Raw genomic sequence first — 24358 nt, 5'->3', positions numbered from 1 at the left:
GGAAGAAGTCTTGCCCAAGATTACAACAGTAAGATTGTAAGTCAGCGAGAAACAGATTGCAAAGATTTGCTTGCACACTAAGTGAGAGCATTTCTCTGAGAGCAGGAAAAGAGAAGCAAATTATTTTCCAAATAGTTTCTCCAAATAGTTTCAGTCAAGCATGCATTATGAGAAGGAACAAACATTACCCACAGTTATCACTCCAAGGTGAACACCAAGTTATCCGCTTTTTGCGTCACGAATGAATCTAGGCCTTTAAAGTATCTGTTTCACCAGAACGATAGGCGTCATTAGCAGCCAGGACATTTTGAGAGTTTCATTTCTTTAGATGCTGCACGAATGAAATCCAAACACATCAGGAGAACAAGAGTGCAATGGAAAGGAAAATAAAATAGGAATGATTACTGGGGCAGTAATACGTATCGAACACGCCATGCAGTTTCATCTCACGTATACAGTGAGCGTGACAATGAATTAAGATTCCAAGTTAGTTATCAGCTTTTGTTCTAGTTTGTGTCTGAATCTCAGAAGTGCGAGAATGGGTCAAAGTTGGTTCTGGTTTAGCCACTGCGACCCAATGACCTGTTTATAGAATTTCACAGAATTAGTCCAATGATGCCATCTACAGGGAAGAAAGTCCCACATCGAACATTCCCATTTTCCAGCGGCTGGACATTCAAAACCACACTTCTTCTAATTTTTATGATATTTGAGAAGCACTTACTCTGTGCCAGGCACTGTTCTAAGTGCTTGGGTAGACACATGGTAATCAGGTTGCACAAAGTCCCCGTCCCACACAGGGCTCACAGTCTTAATCCCCGTTTTACAGATTAGGGAACTGAGGCACAGAGAAATGAAGTGACGTGGCCAAAGCACACAAGTGGCAGAGCCAGGATTAGAACCCACGTCCTCCTGAGTCTGGAGGCACATATGTCTCGCTGATACATGCTTCAGGAAAACAATTCAAAGAACAGTTTACATTAAATATCTTACAGCAAGCCGCCTATTGTAGCAATGCATTTCTCAAAATTAAAGTTGGAAATTAAAATTTCAAACACCAAACACCACAAACACCAATCCACCAGATTCTGCAAATAATAATGGCATTTATTAAGGGTTTACTGCATGCCAAACACTGTGCCAAGTGCTGGAATGGAGAAAAGATAATCAGTTCGGTCACCGTCTAAGAGGTAAGATCAGATGGTTTATCCCCATTTTACAAGTGAGAAACAGGGTACAGAGAAGTTAAATGACTTGCTCAAGGTCACGAAGCAGGCAAAAGTATGTTTGTACTCAATGTCAGGAAAGACTCTGAATTGCACTCCGCAAGTGAATAAACCAGATTCTTCGCCCTCCACCAGCCAACAGAAATGCCGAGAATACTAAATCCCAGTGTGCTACATATTCAATTACGAGTAATCAATAATATTGAGTGCAGAGCACTGTGCTAGGCGCTTAGGGATGGACAATGAAGGTGGTAGACAGAATCTCTACCCTTACAGAGTTTATAATCTAGGGAGTAAACATTCCCGGCCAGCAGGAAGTAATGCAGATAACTTATCATCACTGTGAACCTATGAACTTGGGGAAGCAGTAAAAGCAGTAATTACATCTCAATCACCCCCATAACTGATGTGTACTTTAGGTAGGATTCAAGGAAACATTCTATACAGTAGAATACACGTCTGTGGTCAAAAGGAGTCAATATACATGGAATTTTACAACCTGGTTATGCCTTTAGGAAGAGCTGAGCTAAAATCTGTGGACTGGAAATCGTGATGTTCAACAGCCAATGTTGTACCAGCAGATGCAGCAGAATCCAGAAAGAAAACAGATTCCTTTCAGTACTTCAACTAGTACAAGTGAATCAGTACAGATGGTGAACAACTGTATATTTGCAAATAATGTCATATCACTGGAAAGGAGAATACAACAATCACAGATGTAACATCACACACTTGGACTAGAAAGAGCCCAAAGAGCAATGAAATGATGCATGCCAGTCAATCGTATTTACTGCATGCTTACTCCATGCTGAGCACTGTACTGGGTGCTTGGGAGAGTACAATATAACAATCAACAGACACATTCCCTGATCACAACGCGCTTACAGTCTAGAGGAGAGAATGAATAAAGGCAGAAGTCAGGGGGACGCAGCAAGGCATGGGAGAAGAGGACAGGAGGGCTTAGGCCTCTTGGAAATGTGCCTTCAAATAAGGTTTTCAGTGGGGAGAGAGCCATTGTCTATCGGATGTGCTAGGTTTCACTCAGAGCACACATTCTACATGAAGACAATGCCAAGCACACGGGTGGCCAAGATGCAGTGCAAGTTACATATTCGAAGCAAAACAAAACGTTTTACTTTTGCTATTAGGGATGTGTACTCCCTAGATTATGTTCCTGAGTTGGTACATGGAACAGCGGACAGCCATTCTGGCCTTGATGCAGAAAGTACCCTCACACAGCACTGAAAATGAGTAAAATTCAATTACAAAAGAGAACAAGATGGACAAAAAGGACATTTAAATGTCTGACTCATCCAACACTAGTGTGAATGGCTAGTCACTCTCAAACTCACGTATTTTGACATTCCGCTTACTGAAGTTAAAAAGAAGTACGCAGCCAATACAAACCTGGGAAAAAATGGAGCAAACTAACATTAAACTTACTAATGAGAATTTTTCAAAGGTACCAACAGGTGGCTTTTATGGTTTAGTAACTAAGGAAAGTATTATTTCCTTACTATCATGAAGGGAGAGGCTCTTTTGAGCAATATCTCTGTAAGGGAGGGACAGGGAGGAAACGGAGAAAAGAGCATCAGGTGCTGCAAACATCAAATACAACAATACAACAAGGGACAGTTGTTGGTGCGGCCAAACTGTGGGACCGCAATTACCTTTTCAGTCTCATAAGCACTCATGGGTGAAGTTCACTGCCAGTGGGGTCTTCAAATCTGACTACTCTATATAATAATTAAGAGAGCCATACTTTGATGCTTTTGTAAGATGTCATGTGGGTTGCTATTAGGGATTGAGAAGAGGGATTTTAGGCTGAAGAAAAAGAGAAATATTGCAGAGAGCTTCTCCAACAGGACAGAGAGTGGACAGAAGAGCACATAACCTCTGACTGTATAGGAGACCACGAAGAAAACTTAAACCTCGACTTTCAAAAGGACTTCCACAGAAGCCACCACATGAATCTTACTTAAATTTAAAAAGCCCTTGCTTAAAAAAGAAAACAATTTCATAACTAATTGCGTTTTCTAGGCTGTGAATTGATAGGAATGTTCAAATCAGGCAACCTACATTTCTTTTCTCTAACCTACATTCTCAGATATATTAATGCTAATTCTAAAACAAGGTAAGTTGCTGGTTAACAGTGGGGCAAAGTACAGTTCCCAGAAAGGTCTGGGAAGGGCCAGATTTACAGAGGCCTATTTATTGAAGTCCTTTTTAACTCTCAGCTAATTTGCTCAGTAAAATCCCATTAATTAGCTTAGGAGATCACTTGCCTGCAGCGGCACTAGACAGTGTTTGGGAAGACTTTATGTAGTTTCACACATATCTGAAGATAATTTAGTGAGGCCTATAAATCGAGGTCTGAATTTACATGGGGGAAAAAGTTCTACTTTAAATACTGAAAAATATGTATAATTCAAACATTAAAATGAACAATAAATCATCACAATGGTCATTAATGAATAAATTTACTACCTGGGTACGAGTCCCTGATCCACAAACTGCAATGAGTGTTTTTTAGGAAAATAAGTCATTCACCGGCATGTTTGGAGGTGATAGAGAACAGCTAAGTTGCAAGAAATAGCAGTGGTTAATTTTTATGTTGGTTACTACCTGAGTACGAGTCCCTGATCCACAAACTGCCATGAGTGTTTTTTAGGAAAATAAGTCATTCACTGGCATGTTTGGAGGTGATAAACAGCTAAGTTGCAAGAAATAGCAGTGGTTAATTTTTATGTTGGTGGACACTTACAAAGTTATATACAGATGGACAGTAAATAATACAACTTCCACTTTTTCAAATATATGCCCTCGAAGTCAGTAAGAAATCAGAAAAGACTTCAGCTTTAAACAATTCTCACAACTTGGTATTTGAGGCACCAAAGCAGAATCGGCAGAAAAATGTTTAACTAAAAAGATGGGATTCAGGTGCCAATAACTATTTTCTTGGAATGCTGCTGGTTCAGGGATTATTTCTCCTTCCTTCCTCAAGCCTTTCAGATTTCATTCTAGACGAGGATAATATTCAACCATCACCCTTCCCAAGGGTATTATAAAGCATTTGATCTCTTTTGTGTTCCAAAACTTAATATAGTGTAAATCTTCATCAGGAAAAAAAAAAATCAACCAAACAAGCAAAACAAACATTTCTCCTAGGAAAACATGGTAAGATGCTCTTTAGTTTCCTAATTTATGCCCTGTCTGATTGTACTGTGTACTTTTTTACAGGACTCTATCTCACCTCAGTATATGTTTTGTTTGAGTAATCCACCTGAAACACTCCCTCAAATCTGTGATTTCATGTAGGGCAAAACAATAGTATAGGTTAGACTTAATATTGTACTCTCCCAGGCGCTTAGTTCAGTGCCCTGCACACAGTAAGTTCTCAATAAATATGACTGATTGACTTCCTTCCCCAGTTTGGTATAAGGAGCCTCCCTTCCCTTCAGGACTGTTAGCATATAATGACTGCTACTTCTTTGAATTCTATGTGGTAACCAATTTTCTGCTTGTTTCATTCATCAAATCCAGTCTCCACGGATATTTTAAAAAACAAAACAAAACAATAAAAAATTCTTTCCAAACTGTATTCCCAGGCTCTATCCACACCATTAGCTTATCCAGTTGTCATAGGCTTGAATTAGTCGGTCAAATGGGTTCATGATGGCAAATTCTATAAAAAAGAAATTTAGGCTTAAAAAATTTTCTCACCTCCAAAGCACTGAATACTCACTAGGCATAGCAAACTATATTAGAAAGGTACTTCGGTATTCACAAGTGCTGTGGGTCAACCCTGCTGTCAGTATTTTGGTACTTTTGGTACAAATGAAAACAGCCATGTAGATAGTGACTTTCTGAGTTGATCCCACAAAATTTCATAGGCATTATCAATTGCTTCCAATAACACACTCTCTTGCCCTTTAAATTTCCCTCACCTCACTTCCTTGATCCTTATAGTGAGCACTAGCCTCTACTTCCTACAGATACATCTTATGAAATCTCTCGCCCCGTCCCTCCTCCTCTCCTTAACTTCCATCTTCAATTGCTCACTCTCCACTGGCTCCTTCCTTTCTGCCTTCAAACACGCCCATGTCTCCCCCATCCTAAAAAAAACCCTCTCTTGGCCCCACCTCCCCTTCTAGTTATCGCCCTATCTCCCGCCTACCATTCCTTTCCAAACTCTTGAATGAGTCGTCTACACCCGCTGCCTCGAATTCCTCAATGCCAACTCTCTCCTCGACCCCCTCCAATCTGGCTTCCGTCCCCTACATTCCACCAAAACTGCCCTCTCAAAGGTCACCAATGACCTCCTGCTTGCCAAATCCAACGGCACCTACTCTACCCAAATCCTCCTCGACCTCTCAGCTGCCTTCGACACTGTGGACCACCCCCTTCTCCTCAACACGCTATCCAACCTTGGCTTCACAGACTCTGTCCAATCCTGGTTCTCCTCTTATCTCTCCGGCCGTTCATTCTCAGTCTCTTTTGTGGGCTCCTCCTCCCCCTCTCCCCTCCCCTTACTGTAGGGGTTCCTCAAGGGTCAGTTCTTGATCCCCTTCTGTTCTCTATCTACACTCACTCCCTTGGTGAACTCATTTGCTCCCACGGCTTCAGCTATCACCTCTCTACATCTCTGCCTCTGCTCTCTCTCCTTCCCTTCAGGCTCGTGTCTCCTCCTGCCTTCAAGACATCTCCATCTGGATGTCTGCCCGCCATCTAAAACTCAATATGTCCAAGACTGAACTCCTTATCTTCCCTCCTAAATCCTGCCCTCTCCCTGACTTTCCCATCACTGTTGACGGCACTACCATCCTTTCCGTCTCACAAGCCCGCAACCTTGGTGTCATTCTCGACTAGGCTCTCTTGTTCACCCCTCACATCCAATCCGTCACCGAAACCTGTCGCTCTCACCTCCGCAACATGGCCAAGATCCGCCCTTTCCTCTCCATCCAAACCACTACCCTGCTGGTTCAATCTCTCATCCTATCCCGACTGGATGACTGCATCAGCCTCCTCTCTGATCTCCCATCCTCCTGTCTCTCCCCACTTCAATCTATACTTCACGCTGCTGTCCGGATCATCTTTGTGCAGAAAGGCTCTGGGCATGTTACTCCCCTCCTCAAAAATCTCCAGTGGCTACCAGTCAACCTACGCATCAGGCAAAAACTCCTCACCCTGGGCTTCAAGGCTCTCCGTCACCTCGCCCCCTCCTACCTCACCTCCCTTCTTTCCTTCTACAGCCCAGCCTGCACCCTCCGCTCCTCTGCCACTAACCTCCTCACTGGGCCTCGTTCCTGCCTGTCCCGCCGTCGACCCCCAGCCCATGTCCTCCCCCTGGCTTGGAATGCCCTCCCTCCGCACATCTGCCAAGCTAGCTCTCTTTCTCCCTTCAAAGCCCTACTGAGAGCTCATATCCTCCAGGAGACCTTCCCAGACTGAGCCCCCTCCTTCCTCTCCCCCTGCCCATCCCCCCCGCCCTACCTCCTTCCCCTCCCCACAGCACCTGCATATATGTTCATACAGATTTATTACTCTATTTATTTTACTTGTACATATTTACTATTCTATTTATTTTATTTTATTAATATGTTTTGTTTTGTTGTCTGTCTCCCCCTTCTAGACTGTAAGCCCGCTGTTGGGTAGGGATCGTCTCTATATGTTGCCAACTTGTACTTCCCAAGCGCTTAGTACAGTGCTCTGCACATAGTAAGCACTCAATAAATACAATTGAATGAATACACAGAGGAATTGCCCCACTTACAAATTCCCATAAAAACCTGCAGTTTTAGCTTACTGAATAAGCCTTATACTTTCCAAAAACACAAAATCAGTTCAAAGGGGTTCAGGACCACTTGTCAAAAGCTGATGTTCATTCAGCATGCTCCTTATGCTGTTCATTACCTTTCCCTGTCCAAGCTGTTGTGACCACACACACAAAACAAAGACAGTGGCAATGCCTTTTAGAGGAATTCTGTGTTCTGGAAGTTGCAAAAACAAATTCAGTGGCTTTGTAGGGTGAAAATAAATTACCATTTTTTTCCGTTGGATGTGTAAAATATGAATATCTTCACTCCGATATTCTTCATCATGTTTTTGCAGGGGAATCTTTTCCAGATCAAAATCCAGCTGAAGAAGCTATAATTGAATTAATAATAGATAAACTTCAGGTTGACTATCTTTCCCGTAATCTTGTTAACTTCTGATTTAACATTATGAAAGCCTAATCAAATCAGAAAACATGTTAGGGCATTTGAAATACAACACCCTATTTTCCTTATCAACATTAACCTTACCCTTCTAGTGGAGTTTGATAATGCTTCTTTACTCCCCAAAATTGGAAAAACATTGCTAAGTGGGCAGGCCCTGAGGAGTTACTAAAGCCCCTGGCAATCTGGGAATTTAAATAACTTTGCAAGGATAATTCTCACCTTATAGCAATACCAAAAACAGAATTCTATCTTTGCATCTTTTAACAACAGATCTGAACATGAGATTGTCTGTCAAAATATACAGTTTTACTGCAAAAAAGGCCTTTAAAATTAAATAGCAAACTGCTGACATACTCATTAGTTATCAGATATGAATTTACCTCAAAATACTTTTTCTCTATTTCTGGATTTTTCCCCATGGTTCGTTGCTCATAACAACATATGATGCAGGTTTCAGGCCCAGCAAGATCTTTCAGGGTCTTCAGCAGTGGCTCCAATGACTAATCAAAGAAAACATTTTCCATTTAAAACTGTTGCTCTTTTCCTATGTCTGGGGGTAAATCTCATTAAACCTAGTCACTGAACTTACTCTTTTCTATTTATGTGAAATGGAAGTTTAATAATTAATAATATTTAACATTTAATAATTCTGATATCTACACGGCTGAACAACACTAGTATTCAAGTAGAAAATCATATCAAGGCTAGTATGTCCTTTGGGACACTGTCCAACAGCCTGTTAAAATAACTTGGCATCAACCTTTAGTCCCAGAGCTCTACCATGCTGCTGCTATGTGACCTTGGGTAAGTCACTGTCAGTGGCCATCTCCTACGGATAAATCCTCACAAAGCCTAGATTTGGATTATGGATTACCTATTGGTTTACCTATTTATCGGTATTTTATTATAGCAAATAAGCTACAAATACATGCAATGTTATGGAAGATTTTGTTTCTGGGTTACTTCTGCCAATCGTCTCCCATCTCAAAGGGGAAGAAGTGCCTTTCCCTATCATTTTTTTCCTTTCCCCTATTAGTCTTCGGTGTCATCACTTTACCGGTTACCTCTTCGTAGTATATGCAGTCTGCCATCAGTATATAATCTGGTGTAAATTCTGCCACTTCTTCTCCCCTTTAAAGACAAAACACAGCACAGTTACTTTACAGCATAAAAAAAATACATAAACTAGAAAAGCTTTGGGAGTGGCCAAAGCCCCACGTGGGACAGGGACTGTCAGATCTGATTTTTCTGTAACCACCACAGTGTCTGGCACCTGGTAAAATGCTGAATACTTAACAGAATTACAGTTATGACATTTTCAGCCCAAGTCAACAAATGTAACCAATTCATAAGTGGAAATAGGGCTCAAAGGTCATACCAACCATTTCAGTACCTTGGCTTGAACTGAGCCCGTGACAAGGTGCTTGTTCATGTCAATGTTCATCTTCAGCAGGTCCTGCAACTCCTCGAGATCCGTGACCACAACGTTTGCCCTACAGAACGGCAGCATATGTGTGCGTATAACATATACATTACTCAAAAAATACCATAGCTCGTGATGTTCGCCCTTCCACTCTCCTAAGTCGGACCTGGTGATCTTGTATCTACTCAGTTTTGGATGCACAGTAAGCACTTAAAACGGTGAGCGCTCTAGACTGTAAACACATTATGGGCAGGGAATTTATCAGCTAATTCTGTTGCATTCTTCCAAGTGCTAAGTAGAGTGCTCTGCACATAATAAACACTCAGTGAATACCACTGAAGGATTAACACATACCAATCAGTTGTATTTATTGAATGCTTACTGTGTGTAGAGCACTGTACACAGTAAGCATTAATAAATAGTAAGCGCTTAATAAATGCCATCATCATCATCATCATCATGATGGCATTAAGCGCTTACTATGTGCAAAGCACTGTTCTAAGCGCTGGGGAGGTTACAGGGTGATCATCATCCTCATCAATCGTATTTATTGAGCGCTTCCTGTGTGCAGAGCACTGGACTAAGCGCTTGGGAAGTAACAGTTGGCAACATATAGAGACGGTCCCTAGCCAACAGTGGGCTCACAGTCTAGAGAAGCAGCGTGGCTCGGTGGAAAGAGCCCGGGCTTTGGAGTCAGAGGTCGTGGAGTCAGAGGTCGTGGGTTCAAATCCCGGCTCTGCCACTTGTCAGCTGTGTGACTTGGGCAAGTCACTTCCCTTCTCTGGGCCTCAGTTCCCTCATCTGTAAAATGGGGATGAAGACTGTGAGCCCCCCACGGGACAACCTGATCACCCTGTAACCTCCCCAGCGCTTAGAACAGTGCTTTGCACATAGTAAGCGCTTAATAAATGCCATCATCATCATTACTAAGCGCTTGGGAAGTAGAAGTTGGCAACATATAGAGACAGTCCCTACCCAACAGTGGGCTCACAGTCTAGAGAAGCAAGATGGCTCAGTGGAAAGAGCCCGGGCTTTGGAGTCAGAGGTCGTGGGTTCAAATCCCGGCTCTGCCACTTGTCAGCTGTGTGACTTGGGCAAGTCACTTCCCTTCTCTGGGCCTCAGTTCCCTCATCTGTAAAATGGGGATGAAGACTGTGAGCCCCCCACGGGACAACCTGATCACCCTGTAACCTCCCCAGCGCTTAGAACAGTGCTTTGCACATAGTAAGCGCTTAATAAATGCCATCATCATCATTACTAAGCGCTTGGGAAGTAGAAGTTGGCAACATATAGAGACAGTCCCTACCCAACAGTGGGCTCACAGTCTAGAGAAGCACTGTGGCTCAGTGGAAAGAGCCCGGGCTTTGGAGTCAAAGGTCGTGGGTTCAAATCCCGGCTCTGCCAATTGTCAGCTGTGTGACTTGGGCAAATCACTTCACTTCTCTGGGCCTCAGTTCCCTCATCTGTAAAATGGGGATGAAGACTGTGAGCCCCCCGTGGGGCAACCTGATCACCCTGTAACCTCCCCAGCGCTTAGAACAGTGCTTTGCACATAGTAAGCGCTTAATAAATGCTATCATCATCATCGTTACTAAGCGCTTGGGAAGTACAAGTTGGCAACATATAGAGACAGTCCCTACCCAACAGTGGGCTCACAGTCTAGAGAAGCACTGTGGCTCAGTGGAAAGAGCCCGGGCTTTGGAGTCAAAGGTCGTGGGTTCAAATCCCGGCTCTGCCAATTGTCAGCTGTGTGACTTGGGCAAATCACTTCACTTCTCTGGGCCTCAGTTCCCTCATCTGTAAAATGGGGATGAAGACTGTGAGCCCCCCGTGGGGCAACCTGATCACCCTGTAACCTCCCCAGCGCTTAGAACAGTGCTTTGCACATAGTAAGCGCTTAATAAATGCTATCATCATCATCGTTACTAAGCGCTTGGGAAGTACAAGTTGGCAACATATAGAGACAGTCCCTACCCAACAGTGGGCTCACAGTCTAGAGAAGCACTGTGGCTCGGTGGAAAGAGCCCTGGCTTTGGAGTCGGAGGTCGTGGGTTCAAATCCCGGCTCCGCCACTTGTCAGCTGTGTGACTTGGGCAAGTCACTTCCCTTCTCTGGGCCTCAGTTCCCTCATCATATGTAAAATGGGGATGAAGACTGTGAGGCCCCTGTGGGGCAACCTGATCACCCTGTAACCTCCCCAGCGCTTAGAACAGTGCTTTGCGCATAGTAAGCGCTTAATAAATGCCATTATTTAGTTCATTTAAAACCGCGATGGGATCGCCTCAGGGCGCCGGGCCTAGCGCGGGCTCCCCAGCCCCCCACCCGAGGCCCCGCCCCTTCCGGTCCCCGGCCCCGCCCCTTCCGGTCCCGCGGCCCTCACCCCAGCGTGGCGGCCATGAGCCCCACGGCGCCCGTGCCGGCGCCCAGCTCCAGCACGGCCCTCCGTCGGAGCGGGCGGGCCCCGCGGCCGCAGAACCCCGGCGTCTCCAGGTACTTGGCGAGGACGAGGGCGGCGTCCCACACCACGCAGCCCACGCCGCCGGAGCCGTACTGCTGCAGCCGCAGCACCGACCCGTCCCGTTTCTCCACTGTCCTCACGAAGCCCCTCAGGGCCGGCGTGGCCGCCATATTGCGCCGCGACGCCCTCCTCCTCCTCCCCCCCCCGCGGGCGCTGCGCGCGCACCGCGCCCAGTTCCCTCGGCCCCGCCCACAGGCGACCCCTGGTGGCGGCTCCTGGTACAGCGTCGCTCGGGGCACGAGGCCCGGGCGGCCCCGCCCCCAAAACCATACTCACCCTTTAAATACACATAATAATAATAATAATAATAATAGTAGCATTTAATCTCTACTGAGATCTCACCTCCTCCAAGACGCCTACCCAGACTGAGCCCCTTCCTTCTTCTCCCCCTCGTCCCCCTCTCCATCCCCCATCTTACCTCCCCACAGCACCTGTATATGTTTGTACAGATTTATTACTCTATTATCTTGTACATATCTATTCTATTTATTAGTATGTTTGGTTTTCATCATCATCAATCATATTTATGATTGATAATGATAAATATGATGATTCATCATCATCAATCGTATTTATTGAGCGCTTACTATGTGCAGAGCACTGGACTAAGCGCTTGGGAAGTACAAATTGGCAACATCTAGAGACAGTCCCTACCCAGCAGTGGGCTCGCAGTCTAGAAGGGGGAGACAGAGAACAAAACCAAACATACTAACAGAATAAAATAAATAGAATAGATATGCACAAGTAAAATAATAGAGTAATAAGTATGTACAAACATATCTACATATATACAGGTGCTGTGGGGAAGGGAAGGAGGTAAGATGGGGGGGATGGAGAGGGGGACCAGGGGGAGAGGAAGGAAGGGGCTCAGTCTGGGAAGGCCTCCTGGAGGAGGTGAGCTCTCAGCAGGGCCTTGAAGGGAGGAAGAGAGCTAGCTTGGCGGATGGGCAGAGGGAGGGCATTCCATCTTACCTCCTTCCCTTCCCCACAGCACCTGTATATATGTTTGTACAGATTGATTACTCTATTTATCTTGTACGTATCTATTCTATTTATTTTATTAGTATGTTTGGTTTTGTTCTCTAGAGAAGCAGCGTGGCTCAGTGGAAAGAGCCCGGGCTTTGGAGTCAGAGGTCAGGGGTTCGAATCCCACTCCACCACATGTCTGCTGTGTGACCTTGGGCAAGTCACTTCACTTCTCTGAGCCTCAGTTATCTCATCTGTAAAATGGGGATTAAGACAGTGAGCCTCACATGGGACAACTTGATCACCTTGTATTCCCCCCCCCCCCGCGCGCTTAGAACAGTGCTCTGCACATAGTATGCACTTAACAAGTCATCATTATCCAAGCGCTTAGTACAGTGCTTTGGACACAGTAAGCACTCAATAAGTACGATTGATTGATTGATTCTCTGTCTCCCCCTTCTAGACTGTGAGCCCACTGTTGAGTAGGGACTGTCTCTTTGTGTTGCCGACTTGTACTTCCCAAGCGCTTAGTACAGTGCTCTGCACACAGTAAGCGCTCAAGAAATACGACTGATTGATTAAGCACTTCCTATGTGCAAAGCACTGTTCTAAGCGCTGGAGGGGGGGGGATACGAGGTGATCAGGTTGTCCCACGCAGGGCTCTCAGTCTTAATCCCCATTTTGCGGATGAGGTAACTGAGGCCCAGAGAAGTGAAGTGACTTGCCCAAAGTCACACAGCAGACATGTGGTGGAGCCGGGACTCGAACCCATGACCTCTGACCCCAAAGCCCGGGCTCTTTCCACTGAGCCACGCTGCTTCTCATCTAGGAATCGTAAAAACCTGCTTCAGCTCGGGTTCTCACGGCGGCAGATGGCAACCTCTCCAAACAAATGGGATCGTGTTAAAAAAAAATCAAATTTTGACCAGACGATTAATAATAATAATAATAATAATAATGACGACATTTGTTATGCACTTACAGTGTGCGAAGCCCCGTTCTAAGCGCTGAGGAGGTTACGAGGTGATCAGGTTGTCCCACAGGGGTCTCACAGTCTTAAACCCCATTTTACAGATGAGGGAACTGAGGCCCAGAGAAGTTAAGTGACTTGCCCAAACTCAGCTGACAAGTGGGAGTCTGGATTAGAACTCATGACCTCTGACTCCCAAGCCTGGGCTCTTTCCACTGAGCCACGCAGCTTCCCTTATTACCACTTTAACAGCTTACTAAAACAGACAGATGATCCGTGCTGTATGTCCCATTTACACTTTGAGGTTACTGGGGTAAAATAATAACAATAATTATGGTATTTAAGCACTTACTACATGCCAAGCACTGTCCAAGCGCTGGGGTAGATACAGGATAATCAAGGTGTCCCACGTGGGGTCACAGTCTTAATCCCCATTTGACAGATGAGGTAACAGGCACAGAGAAGTTAAGTGACTTACCCAAAGTCACACAGCAGACAAGTGGCGGAGCCGGGATTAGAACCCACGACCTCTGATTCCCAAGCCCGTACTCTTGAACTACACAAAAACGACACTGGCTAAAAGTTGAGGGGCTCTACACATTGCGAAGAACTGGTCATTATAAGGAATCCTTTGCATTATAAGGAACACAGACATTTTAAAATATTTTACAAATTAAGACTGGGGTGATTTATTAATCTTGTTAAGAACTCTGATACAAAGCACAGTAAAAGGCCACAGACCAGGAAATAAAACAAGTGGCTTTTGGCCACTTTTACAACTGCTGCTACAGTACTACCTTAAAAACATTCATTCTCTCATCAGCTTGAACAACTACGTAGCCCAAATGGCAAAGAAAAAATTCATTCCTTTGGCTGTTTAAAAAGTTTAATATAGTTTTAGTGTTTGCTGGTTTAAATACTACCAATCTCCAAAAAATATATATATTTTTAAAATGACTGTAAATGCAATGAGATCTAGAGAGAAAGTTATTAGGTTTGGAAGGCAAAACTCGGTTCCTAAGCCACAGAAAGCTTTCCTCTGAATGTGTGAGTTTGCAAAGTAGCATACTGTTTTATAAGCCGCAAGTCACTTACATTTATACAGGTTATTAGCATTATCTGAAATATACAATATAAACAAAACTGTACATACATGGCATATTAGCTTTGTTCTCCGAAACAGTAGGCAACTCATTAGCTTAAGACACTTTTGCCTGCCAAAATAAAAGGCACATTTGAACAGGATGCATGCTAAATACGCAGATTTTCTTTTTCAATAACTGGGTATGGTACCCAATAAGGTAGTCTGTCTACCCTGCCAACATAATCAAAACCTATAAATGCGATCTGACCCCTTAATTTTCTATCTTCAAATTAGTTCTCTCTTGTCTTTGTCTTCAGCAGCAAATCAATGGCTATAGCCTGTAAGTCAAAACATTGTGGGATTGGAGAAGAGTGGTTATTATTCACAACGCTCCAGGAAGGTACTCACAAAATCAGAAGATGAGGGCCCCTGTACATGTGTGAATCCATAGTCTTAAAAAGGCGTCTGGTTTTCAAATTGGAAAAATGCCACAAATGCACCTTTTTTAAAAAATTTTTGGCCCAGTGCAATCAGCTGTCAGTTGAATTCATTTTAGTGTAATCTTCAGTGCAAACGGGGAGTTCTTTATACTGGCCTAACTGTCGGCGGCACTGAGGATCCAAAGACAAGGCAATGCTACGGACCACCTGAGGGAAACGCTGAAGGAGCATGGAGACGTGCGTGCTTTTTGTTTTCCCAATTTAGGGCTTTTCTGGAGCAGGGGGGGAAAAAAATCAGCAGCATTTTTGTAAGAGCGTTATTTGTAAAAGTACTAAAATCCACTGCCTTTTTTGAATAAATAAAAAAAGGAACTTTACAAATACTATTCCAGTGTCAACGACTAAATATGGCTAAGGTCATTGAGGAGTTTCTGCGTTTTCTAGCAAAGACAGTCTGTGCAAAGGAGGATGAGAAAGCTCCCTCTTGTAAGTCTTTGGAGGCAGTTTGGGTAAATGAGGGCTAGAATTCTGCCTTGGCGGAACCGGGGGAGCTGGAGGATGAGCAAGGTTGTTGTGACTGGAACTGAGCATACAGCAGCGACGAGGTACCCTTGGAGAGGGGGTGCTTGGAGGAGTATTTGGGGAATTTGGACACGTACTGGTTTCTCTGAACCAGTCTGGATCTCTGTGGAGATGTCCCATCGGCGGTGGCTGAAGGTTAAACGGACAGTTGACGAAGTGTTCCGGTGGGCGAAGCGGAACTGGTGGGGGAGTATCTGGAAGGGGGTCCCTCGGGGGTGGTGGTGGTGGACTGTGAAGAGGTCCTTCAAAAGGACCACCGTACGCAGGAACCCGTGGCTTTATCTTCGGAGGTGGCGGCTGCCTTGGTGGAATAGCAGGAGGGTCGTCGCCGGATTTCAGATTTCCCTCCGATACAAAAACAAAACCGTCACATACACGATCCATTCATTTAAAAAATTCTAGCTAGACTAGCTTTAGGGCTTCTAATAGATGACGTTATTCCCAAATTGAGAAAATTAGGAAATCAAGTCTTAAAACAGGATATTTAAAATCCAAAGGTACACTGTTTTCAGACTGTGAGCCCACTGCTGGGTAGGGACTGTCTCTGTATGTTACCAACTTGTACTTCCCAAGCGCTTAGTACAGTGCTCTGCACACAGTAAGCGCTCAATAAATACGATTGATGATGTACACGAGGCTGATCTGAGATTCAAATCTGCCATCAGTCTTAGTTTTTTTAGCCAATGTAAAATATACTGCCAGTATCATATCTGAATTGTTTCTAACTAGTTTTAAAAGAAAAGAATATAGGACTTGGCAAGGTGTTTGTTAGCTCATTAAAAAAATCAGAAAAAATGAGTCTGTAGGGAAGTCAAATTTTGGGCTCTTGGTTTTACACCCTTGAAACTGATGTAGATTAAAGTTACTGTATCACTCATAAATCAAATCATGTTCCACAATGTTCTTTCAATTCACTACTACATTACAGCATTCCAAAAACCTATGGTTGAATGCACTTCGGTACCTTGGAATTTGAAGCGTCCTGATCGAACTTTTTGCGAGGTGGAAGAGGAGGAGGAACCAGTGGCTCTTCGCTTAACTTATGTAAACTTCCACATGAACTGAAAAAAGACTCTGAAAAGAAAACAATCACTGTAGCCACAATTCAGCACCTGCTCTAACAGAATCACTTCGGAAATATTAACAATAGAAAGAATGTTCTTATTATGCAGAAAAACTAAGAATCTGGCTCCTGCTAATCTATCCCCTTATCCCTAATCTATTTTCACGGCCGTCTCCCCTTGCAGACTGTAAACTCCTTGTGGTCAGGGATCACGTCTACTAACTCTGTTGTGTTGTATTTTCCTAAAGCACTTAGTACATTGTCTGCACAAAGTAAAAGCTCAAAAAATACCTTTGTCTGAAAACAGTTTTAAACTTATGCATTTTCTAATTCTTGGAGGAAAATTTTGCAGGTCAAAATGACTAAAAAATGCCGCATCTCACAAAATGCACTTAGGAAGCCACACTCTCAGTCATAACAGATCGATCGTATATTTTGAGTACTTGTATACACAGCACTGGACCCTTGGGAAAATAAAATATAATAGAGTTGGCAGATGAAATTATATTACTGGCACATATTTACTATCTTTGGATTTTATGACAAAAATGGGAAAAAAGTAATGCAGGTGGATGATATGCAGATGGCAAGTTTAATTAAATACTGACATTTCCAGGATAGCAGTACCATATGTTTAACTGTATTTCAATCAAACTACAGCACAAAAACTCCAAATCGTGAGAAAAATGATTTTAAAATGAAAATCCTGGAGTGGGATTAAAATTCTCAAATATATCTAACAGAAGTAGACAGTGAATAGCCTGTTTTATACATGGAAAGACCAAGAACAAAGATTAATTCATTTGCCTTTGGTAACAAACTATATCAATGAATGTTAGGGATTAAAATTAAAGAATTCTGACACTGCAATACTATGTATGCAGTTATTTATTTACTGTAAATAAATGTAACGAGTACTGTAATAATGTCTGTTATACACTCCTAACCGCTTAGTACAGTGCCCTGCACACAGTAAGCACTCAATAAATACCACTAACAGAAAAACTTTACATGTACTTTTTCTTCCTCTAAACTTTGGCCCTAAAGGTACATTCTGCAATATTCATGCAGCATAAAAAGCATGGCTGAGATTTTTATACTCAAGATATTTTAGTCTGTGTAACAATTTAAGACTCATGAAAAATGTTTCAGAGAAACTGAATACTCACTTGAATGGGGCAAGAGAACTGGAGCAAAGATGCTGTTGCTTCCTATGATGGAAAAAAACACAGATTTTAAAACAAATGGCAGTCAATCTAGCATTCTTCAGTTTTATATACATATGGAAGGCACTGAATGAGAAGCAAGGAGAATATTTTTATTTTGAACGACACACATACACAGAAGACTGTTTTATGCAGGAATATACAGGCTGAAAAGCAAAGAGCAGGTGCTCAATAAATACTAACAATCCTCAGAAGGAGATAAATAGAGGCAAGAGGGTTTTTTTTAAGGAGTCACCCTGGCCCTGCCAGAAGCAAACAGTTGTTTACAACCTCTAAGCATTTGCCCCTGAAACCAAGTCATTAAAGAACCTCCTTTCCTTCAGCTTTCCCTTTTCCCGATCCCTCTCCGCTCCAGAGCCCATGGCTAAACCCAGGCCCCAAAGTTAATGGATTGGGGCATTTCTTGGTTAAACAACAAAAAAAACCTGCATATTTTTATATTTAACACACACACACACACACACACACACACACTCAATTCTGATATAATGTGTTTTTTTTACATGATTTGGACATAATTCCAAGTCAATCCACTGGGCTGCAAGTTTCTTAATCAATCAATCAATGGTACTTATTGAGGGCTTACAGTGCAGAAAGCACTGTTAAGGGTAGGGATCCAGTCTACAACTACTGTATTGTACTCCCCCAAGGGCTTAGTACCGGATTCTGCACACAGTAAATGCTCAATAAATATAACTGACCGATTGATTTGGTGCAGAAACACCAAATGTCCATGCCCATGTGTATGGCGTTAGTCAAGGGGTGAGCACTAGAATAAAATTTTGAGGTTCTTCAAGACCACCTTAGAGCACACATTTCTGCTCACTCTCCAAGTGATACCTAATACTTACCATAGGAACTGTTGAGATCTATATCTAAAAATACACTAAGGTCTGAAGAAGCAGAGACCGGTGGAGTAGACGGCGTGTTTGGAGACGTTGGTGCTGACACTGTTGCCTCGTGCTCAGCTTCAGTAATCCGACTGAAGCTTATCTTACATGGTTCTCTTTCTAGAGGAGTTGGGTGACCTCGTAAAGTGCTTGAGGTAGAGCCATGCCTGCCCGCATTGGGCCTTATTCCAGGGGACTTTAAAGAGAAAGTTGTTTTCCTAGGCTAGAGAAGGTAAATGAGAATAAAATTATTACCAACCAGAAATAGAGATATTCTTATAAACCACTCTAGCTTTTTATGAATCTTCTGTTGAGACAACTATTACCAAATTCTGCAAATTTCTTGTAATTTTATTAAAATGTAAAATATATGGAAATCTCAATCTTCATCACTGAATTGGCCCAAATCTTCTAATGGTATTTATTAGGCAGTCACAAAGTTTCAAGCTCCGAGCTAAGCGCTGACGTAGATTCAAGATGACGAGGTCAGAGTTCCGGGCCCACATGGGTCTCACAATCTAAGAGGAAGGGAGAGCTGGGATCTTATAACCACTTTTCAGATGAGAAAAGCAAAGTTCAGAGATCCAAGGTCATAGAGCAGGCAGTGGCAGAGTTTGGATTACAATCTGTGTCTCCTGACTTCCATTCCATGGTCTTTGCATTAAACCATACTGCTTCTTACTTCAAGGGAGAATTAATCAATCAATCAATAGTATTTAATGATCACCTATGTGCAGAGCACTGTACTAAGTGCTTGGGAGGGTACAATATAACAGAATTAGCAGACCCATTCCCTGTGAATTAACAAGTTTACAGTCTAGAGAGGGAGATGGACGTTAATATGAATAAGTAATTCAGAATGTATAATTTAAAGGTATGTACATAAGTGCTGTGGGACTGAGGTGAATATCAAGTATTCGGATATCAAATATCCAAAGGTCATATATCCAAGTGCTCAGATGACGCAGAAGGGACAGCAAGCCGGGGAAAAGAGGGCTTAATTGGGGTAATGAATAATAAATGTGTTATCAGTTTTCACATACATTTGCAGAAAAGTTTTACCTAATCCCTATCTTGTACTACAGCCATCCCCTCAGGTTCACACAAATGAACGATCATACATGGAGGCTGTCAAAAGCCAGATACCTGGCTAATGGCCTTACCATAGTTTTGAACTCCCAGGGAAAATATAACACCCAGATATTACAGGGAGTAACAACCACATTCTTCTTTGATTTCTTACACTACCACCACCTTGGTTGATACAGACCGACAGACCCAGTTCTTCTTTGTTTCACCTACTCCTTCCTCCCACAAGTAAATCTTCACTGGCCACTGCTGCTTATGGGTTTCAATAGCTGGTCTTGTGCTAAAATTCTCATGTGCTAACCTTACGGATTTTAAAATGTAAATACCATTCATTATTGGAAGCATTTTCAAAAAAGTTCTTTTCGTCAAAATCTGGAGAAATAGTACCTGTATATTAAAACTCACATGTGGCTCTAAAAATTGAGCTGGAAATGTTTAGGACTCAAAAGGAGGAATGAAGTCTTTAATCACTGTAATTTGGTTCAGTTTGAAGTTCGATGTTTTGTTTTTCATGGTATTTGTTAAGCGCTTACTATGTGCCAGGCACTGCGCTAAGCACAGGGTAGATACAAGATAATCAGGCTGGACACAGTCCATGTCCCACAGGGGTGCATAGTCTTAACTCCCCATTTTACCGAAGAGGTAACTGAAGCACAGAAAAATTAAGTGACTTGCCCGATGCCAAACTTCGGACAAGTAGTAGAGCCGGGAGTAGAACCTAGGCCATCTAACTCCCAGACTTGTGCTCTTTTCCCTAGGCCACACTGCAACTCTAGCCTTTTCATATCTACTTCTTGGAAAGTGTACTTTAGAGCTTTGAGGCTCCGCTTGGTCCTTGGGATAGAGGACAGCTGGAATTCCAGTTACATAATACTGCTTTAAAAGATTGCAATTCTCCCTACCCCTCTATCTTCTTTACTAAGAGGATTGAATATCATTCCTTTCAAGGGGATATAGTAGCTGGAAAGCTGAGAAGAACAGAGGAAGGAGAAAGAGAAAGAATAGCTTTTCCGAAAATGCAATTTCTTTTCTCCGGGCTTGATTTTTAAAATTCTGAAAATAATACTTATTTCAAGGAACTTTTAGTAAGTAATAACTGTTTCCCTATTGAAGAACATAAGAACTTACAAATCGAGGTGGCTGTTTGCAGTTTCGGGGTTCAATTTCGTGTGATTTATTGAACAAGTAGTCTGTAAATTCTTTTTCAGATGTATTGCCCATAGGATTGAGATTTTCAAAGAATCCCTGGAATTAAAGACAAACAAAAGTAAGCGGTCTTCCCCTGTTCTGTGGCTATCAGTTTTCAGATCCACTTCTTGTATCCCAATTTTACAAAGGCTCTGCTCTTCAAGAATATACCAGACTTGACTATATGAAATCAATGGTATTTATTGAGCACTTACTGTGTTCAGTGCACTGTACTAAGCACTTGGGAGAGTATAAAACAACACAGTTGGTAGACATGGTCCCTGCCCACAACGAGTTTACAGTCTAGAGTAATATATGGTGGTTACCTCGTAACAGTCAACAGCTACATCATTCTGTAGGAGTTTTAAGCTAAACTGTGTTTACTAAAGGTATAAACACATATCAAAATATATATTTTTATTTAGGGAGTGAGTTAAAAGAAAGGAAGGGGGGAGGTGTTACTGCCTAAAGAGCTGTATTTTCATTGATTTTTATTTGAAATTATTTGTGTATTCACTTTAAAATTTACACACATTACTTTAAATGAGTTTGCCCATTTTTACTCCTTGGCATTCTACAAAAGAGCTTTTGTTTTGTTACACCTTTTTTCATTTACTATTAAGAAAAAAACCTCTGAAAATATGATTGGCAAACCAGTGGCACACTTCAAACAACAGTACGTGAAGACTATTCACACTTCAACTCTAAAAATATAAAGACACTCACTGTCTCAGAAACAAAAGCGCTCCTAAGGGTCAAAGTATCATTGGGTGCATGGACAAACTTGGAGTAAGGCTTCCTGGAGGGTGGGGAGAAAGGTATGGGGGCTTCAAGGGTGACAGGCTGCAGGGAGGCAAGAGCGATAAAAATGTAATTTGGGTGAGAGAATAGGATGTGCCTGTCCTGGATCCAAAGTACTGCACAGCACCTAAAAGCTCCTACTTTGGGCCACAAATCGGACAGGAAAGAATTACGCTTCCTGCCTGGCTCTAAAGTGAAGCCCCTTATCAGCCGGGATCTGGGGTTGCTTAGGGGATAATGAAGCTTGGGCCTGGACTCACAGCCTGCAGAGCAGGGTGAAGGTTAGGAGAGACCCTCACTTCATCATCATCAATCGTATTTATTGAGCGCTTACTATGTGCAGAGCACTGTACTAAGCGCTTGGGAAGTACAAATCTTGGGACCCTCACTTGGCTTCCTAATTCTACAGGAGCACAGAAGCCACCTGTGAGGGCCCAGAGGCCACGTCTAAGGAGGGGTCGGGTGGGACCCGAACCCCGGCTACAGCTGGAGTCCTGCTGAGAGCCTGTTGGATGATGTGGACAGCGTCCAGCCCTGTAGACAAGAATCTGGATCCATTGTGGCCTAGCTGGAAAGAAGCGAATTGAAAGTGGAGCTACCCATTTTCTTGTTCCACTTTCTGGAAACTTGGTCCCATCCGGCTCTTCGGGGCAGGTGTTCTAAGAATGGCTACCCATCCTGCCCAAAAATCACAGGGAAGAAAAAAAAAAGATGCTGAGAGCTTCAATTCTCAGATTGTGGTTGCCAAGGGGATTTAACCATTCTCTGTAGTTATGCCTTTGCCTCTGCCCCGTATTTTGCCTTCCAATAGTATTACATTTCTATAGTGGTACTGACTATTCAATATTTTTAAAAGTCATCAAACAAAAAGACTTACCCTTATTTCTGCTTCAATCCGCAAACAGTAAGGCTGATTCTGATACTGTTGAATTTCTCCAGTAATTTCGGCTACTTTCCTCCTCTTACTGAAGTTGATTAATTCTTTTCCTTGTTTCTTCAGAAAGTCATTATTTCCTTCTTCAGTCTTCAAAATATTGGTTAAATAAATTCCTAACAAAAAAGGATTTGAGGGGTTATTTTCATTGTTCCTGCCAATGAAAGAACAAGTAGCCCCTTCTAGACCTATTAGAACAACCAAAGAGGGGGAGACCCAAGTTAAGTTACAAAAAACACTTAACCACGTGACCTAATCTAGACTCAAATTTAATAAAGAAGAGTTTAGCCTGACCCAAAATCCATTTGCCCACATTTGAGAAAATAGACTTGATATTTGGGGAATGTAAAATCAAGAAAATTAGGCAAATTAATTTTCATAATTTGAACCTCCCCAGAAGGAAAAAAAAATGCCTTCATTAAGTTTGAATAGGAATATAAATATACTTTTATTTGAATTTTTCTACTTTGAACACAGGAAAATATTTGCAGTTTTATAGTCAGATAACAAAACAACCCATAATTCTAGGCACAGATATTTATCTACCCAAGTTATACCATTCAACAAAACAGCCCTTCAACAAAAAAAGGTTTGACAAAACAGATCTGCAAAAAGCATTTAATAAAATAATCCTACATTGAAAGAGAATATGCCTGAATATTTTGCAATAAAAATGAATGAAATAGATTCAATTAACTAGCACTTTATAGTCTAAATTTATTCGAGGAGCATAAACTTTTGTAAGATATGGGCAAAATTACCAAAAAAAGGCACACAGGGTGGATTGATTGATTTAAGTTTCGCCAGGTATTTTTTAAAGTGATCTTGGCTTAGTTCCACTGCTTCATCCAAAATTCTCCTTTTCCTCTCTTGTAATGCCTAAAAAAAAATCTTGCTTCATAATTCAAAATATGCAGATTTCAATATGCAGATTAAAAAATATGCACTTCAGATACAATTTTTTGTTTCAGTTTGAGCTTCCTACTCCGTTAACAGCACTACATACACATTAATTGAAAATTCATGAAAACATTACAAATATAGTAATCAAAAATATATTCATTTTCCAGATAGTTTAGAGCTAAAGAAAACTTACTTTTAAAGGCTAGAATAACTCAGTATAGATTCCAAAACCAGACTAAAATTTTCTAGTACATAGGGTTGGTTTGCATCCCCACGAATGCCTAATCAATACTGGCTGAAGAACACGGAGCAAAAAAGATTTTTCCTAGATTTGTTTAACAAGGGCTCAAATGTCACTTTAAATAAAACCAAAAAACACTTTTATAAAAGCGTGAAACTTAGGTTCCAGACCCTTCCCACCATTAAAATAGCAATTTTGTAATTGGAAAGTACAATTCGGCAACAGATAGAGACAATTCCTACCCAATAGCGGGTTCACAGTTTTGAAGGGGGAGACAGACAACAAAACAAAACAAATGGACAGGCATCAATACCATCAATAGAGATAAAGAGAATTATAGGTATATACATATCATTAATAAAATAGAGTAATAAATACATACAAATATACACAAGTGCTGTGGGGCAGGGAAGGGGGTAGAGCAGAGGGAGGGAGTAGGGATGATGGGGAGGGGAGGAGGAGTAGAGGAAAAGGGGGGCTCGGTCTGGGAAGCAGCCTGGCATAGTGGATAGAGCACGGGCCTGGGGAGTCATAAGGTCCTGGGTTCTAATCCCGGCTCCGCCACTTGTCTGCTCTGTGACCTTGGGCAAATC

General features: G+C 42.4%; 2 protein-coding genes across 3 annotated transcripts in view; both read right to left on the bottom strand.

Moving 5' to 3' along the window:
• Positions 1-2141: 2141 nt before the first annotated feature.
• VCPKMT (valosin containing protein lysine methyltransferase) lies at positions 2142-11498 on the bottom strand. The gene is made up of 6 exons (XM_038756739.1): positions 11251-11498; positions 8830-8940; positions 8512-8578; positions 7828-7947; positions 7269-7373; positions 2142-4911 (listed from the first exon to the last, which is right to left on the bottom strand). The coding sequence occupies exons 1-6, from the start codon at positions 11496-11498 to the stop codon at positions 4897-4899; spliced, it is 666 nt and encodes a 221-aa protein (XP_038612667.1). The 3' UTR covers positions 2142-4896.
• A 2488-nt stretch (positions 11499-13986) lies between these two features.
• The window catches only part of SOS2 (SOS Ras/Rho guanine nucleotide exchange factor 2), a 69778-nt gene continuing 59406 nt past the window's right edge, over positions 13987-24358 (bottom strand). Inside the window, exons 17-23 of one of the 2 annotated variants that reach the window (XM_038756171.1) lie at positions 23383-23500; positions 22565-22737; positions 20827-20943; positions 18571-18832; positions 17663-17704; positions 16396-16504; positions 13987-15779 (exon numbers count right to left, since the gene is read on the bottom strand). In XM_038756171.1, coding sequence (XP_038612099.1) covers positions 15266-15779; positions 16396-16504; positions 17663-17704; positions 18571-18832; positions 20827-20943; positions 22565-22737; positions 23383-23500 — 1335 coding nt within the window. In that variant the 3' untranslated portion in view covers positions 13987-15265. Of the gene's footprint in view, positions 15780-16394; positions 16505-17662; positions 17705-18570; positions 18833-20826; positions 20944-22564; positions 22738-23382; positions 23501-24358 lie in introns of both variants that reach the window. The other variant, XM_038756172.1, reaches the window with a different exon arrangement.

This window comes from Tachyglossus aculeatus, chromosome 14 (genome assembly GCF_015852505.1).
Source record: "Tachyglossus aculeatus isolate mTacAcu1 chromosome 14, mTacAcu1.pri, whole genome shotgun sequence".
In the NCBI taxonomy this organism is placed as follows: domain Eukaryota; kingdom Metazoa; phylum Chordata; class Mammalia; order Monotremata; family Tachyglossidae; genus Tachyglossus; species Tachyglossus aculeatus.
This window is presented reverse-complemented; position numbering and strand designations above follow the sequence as displayed.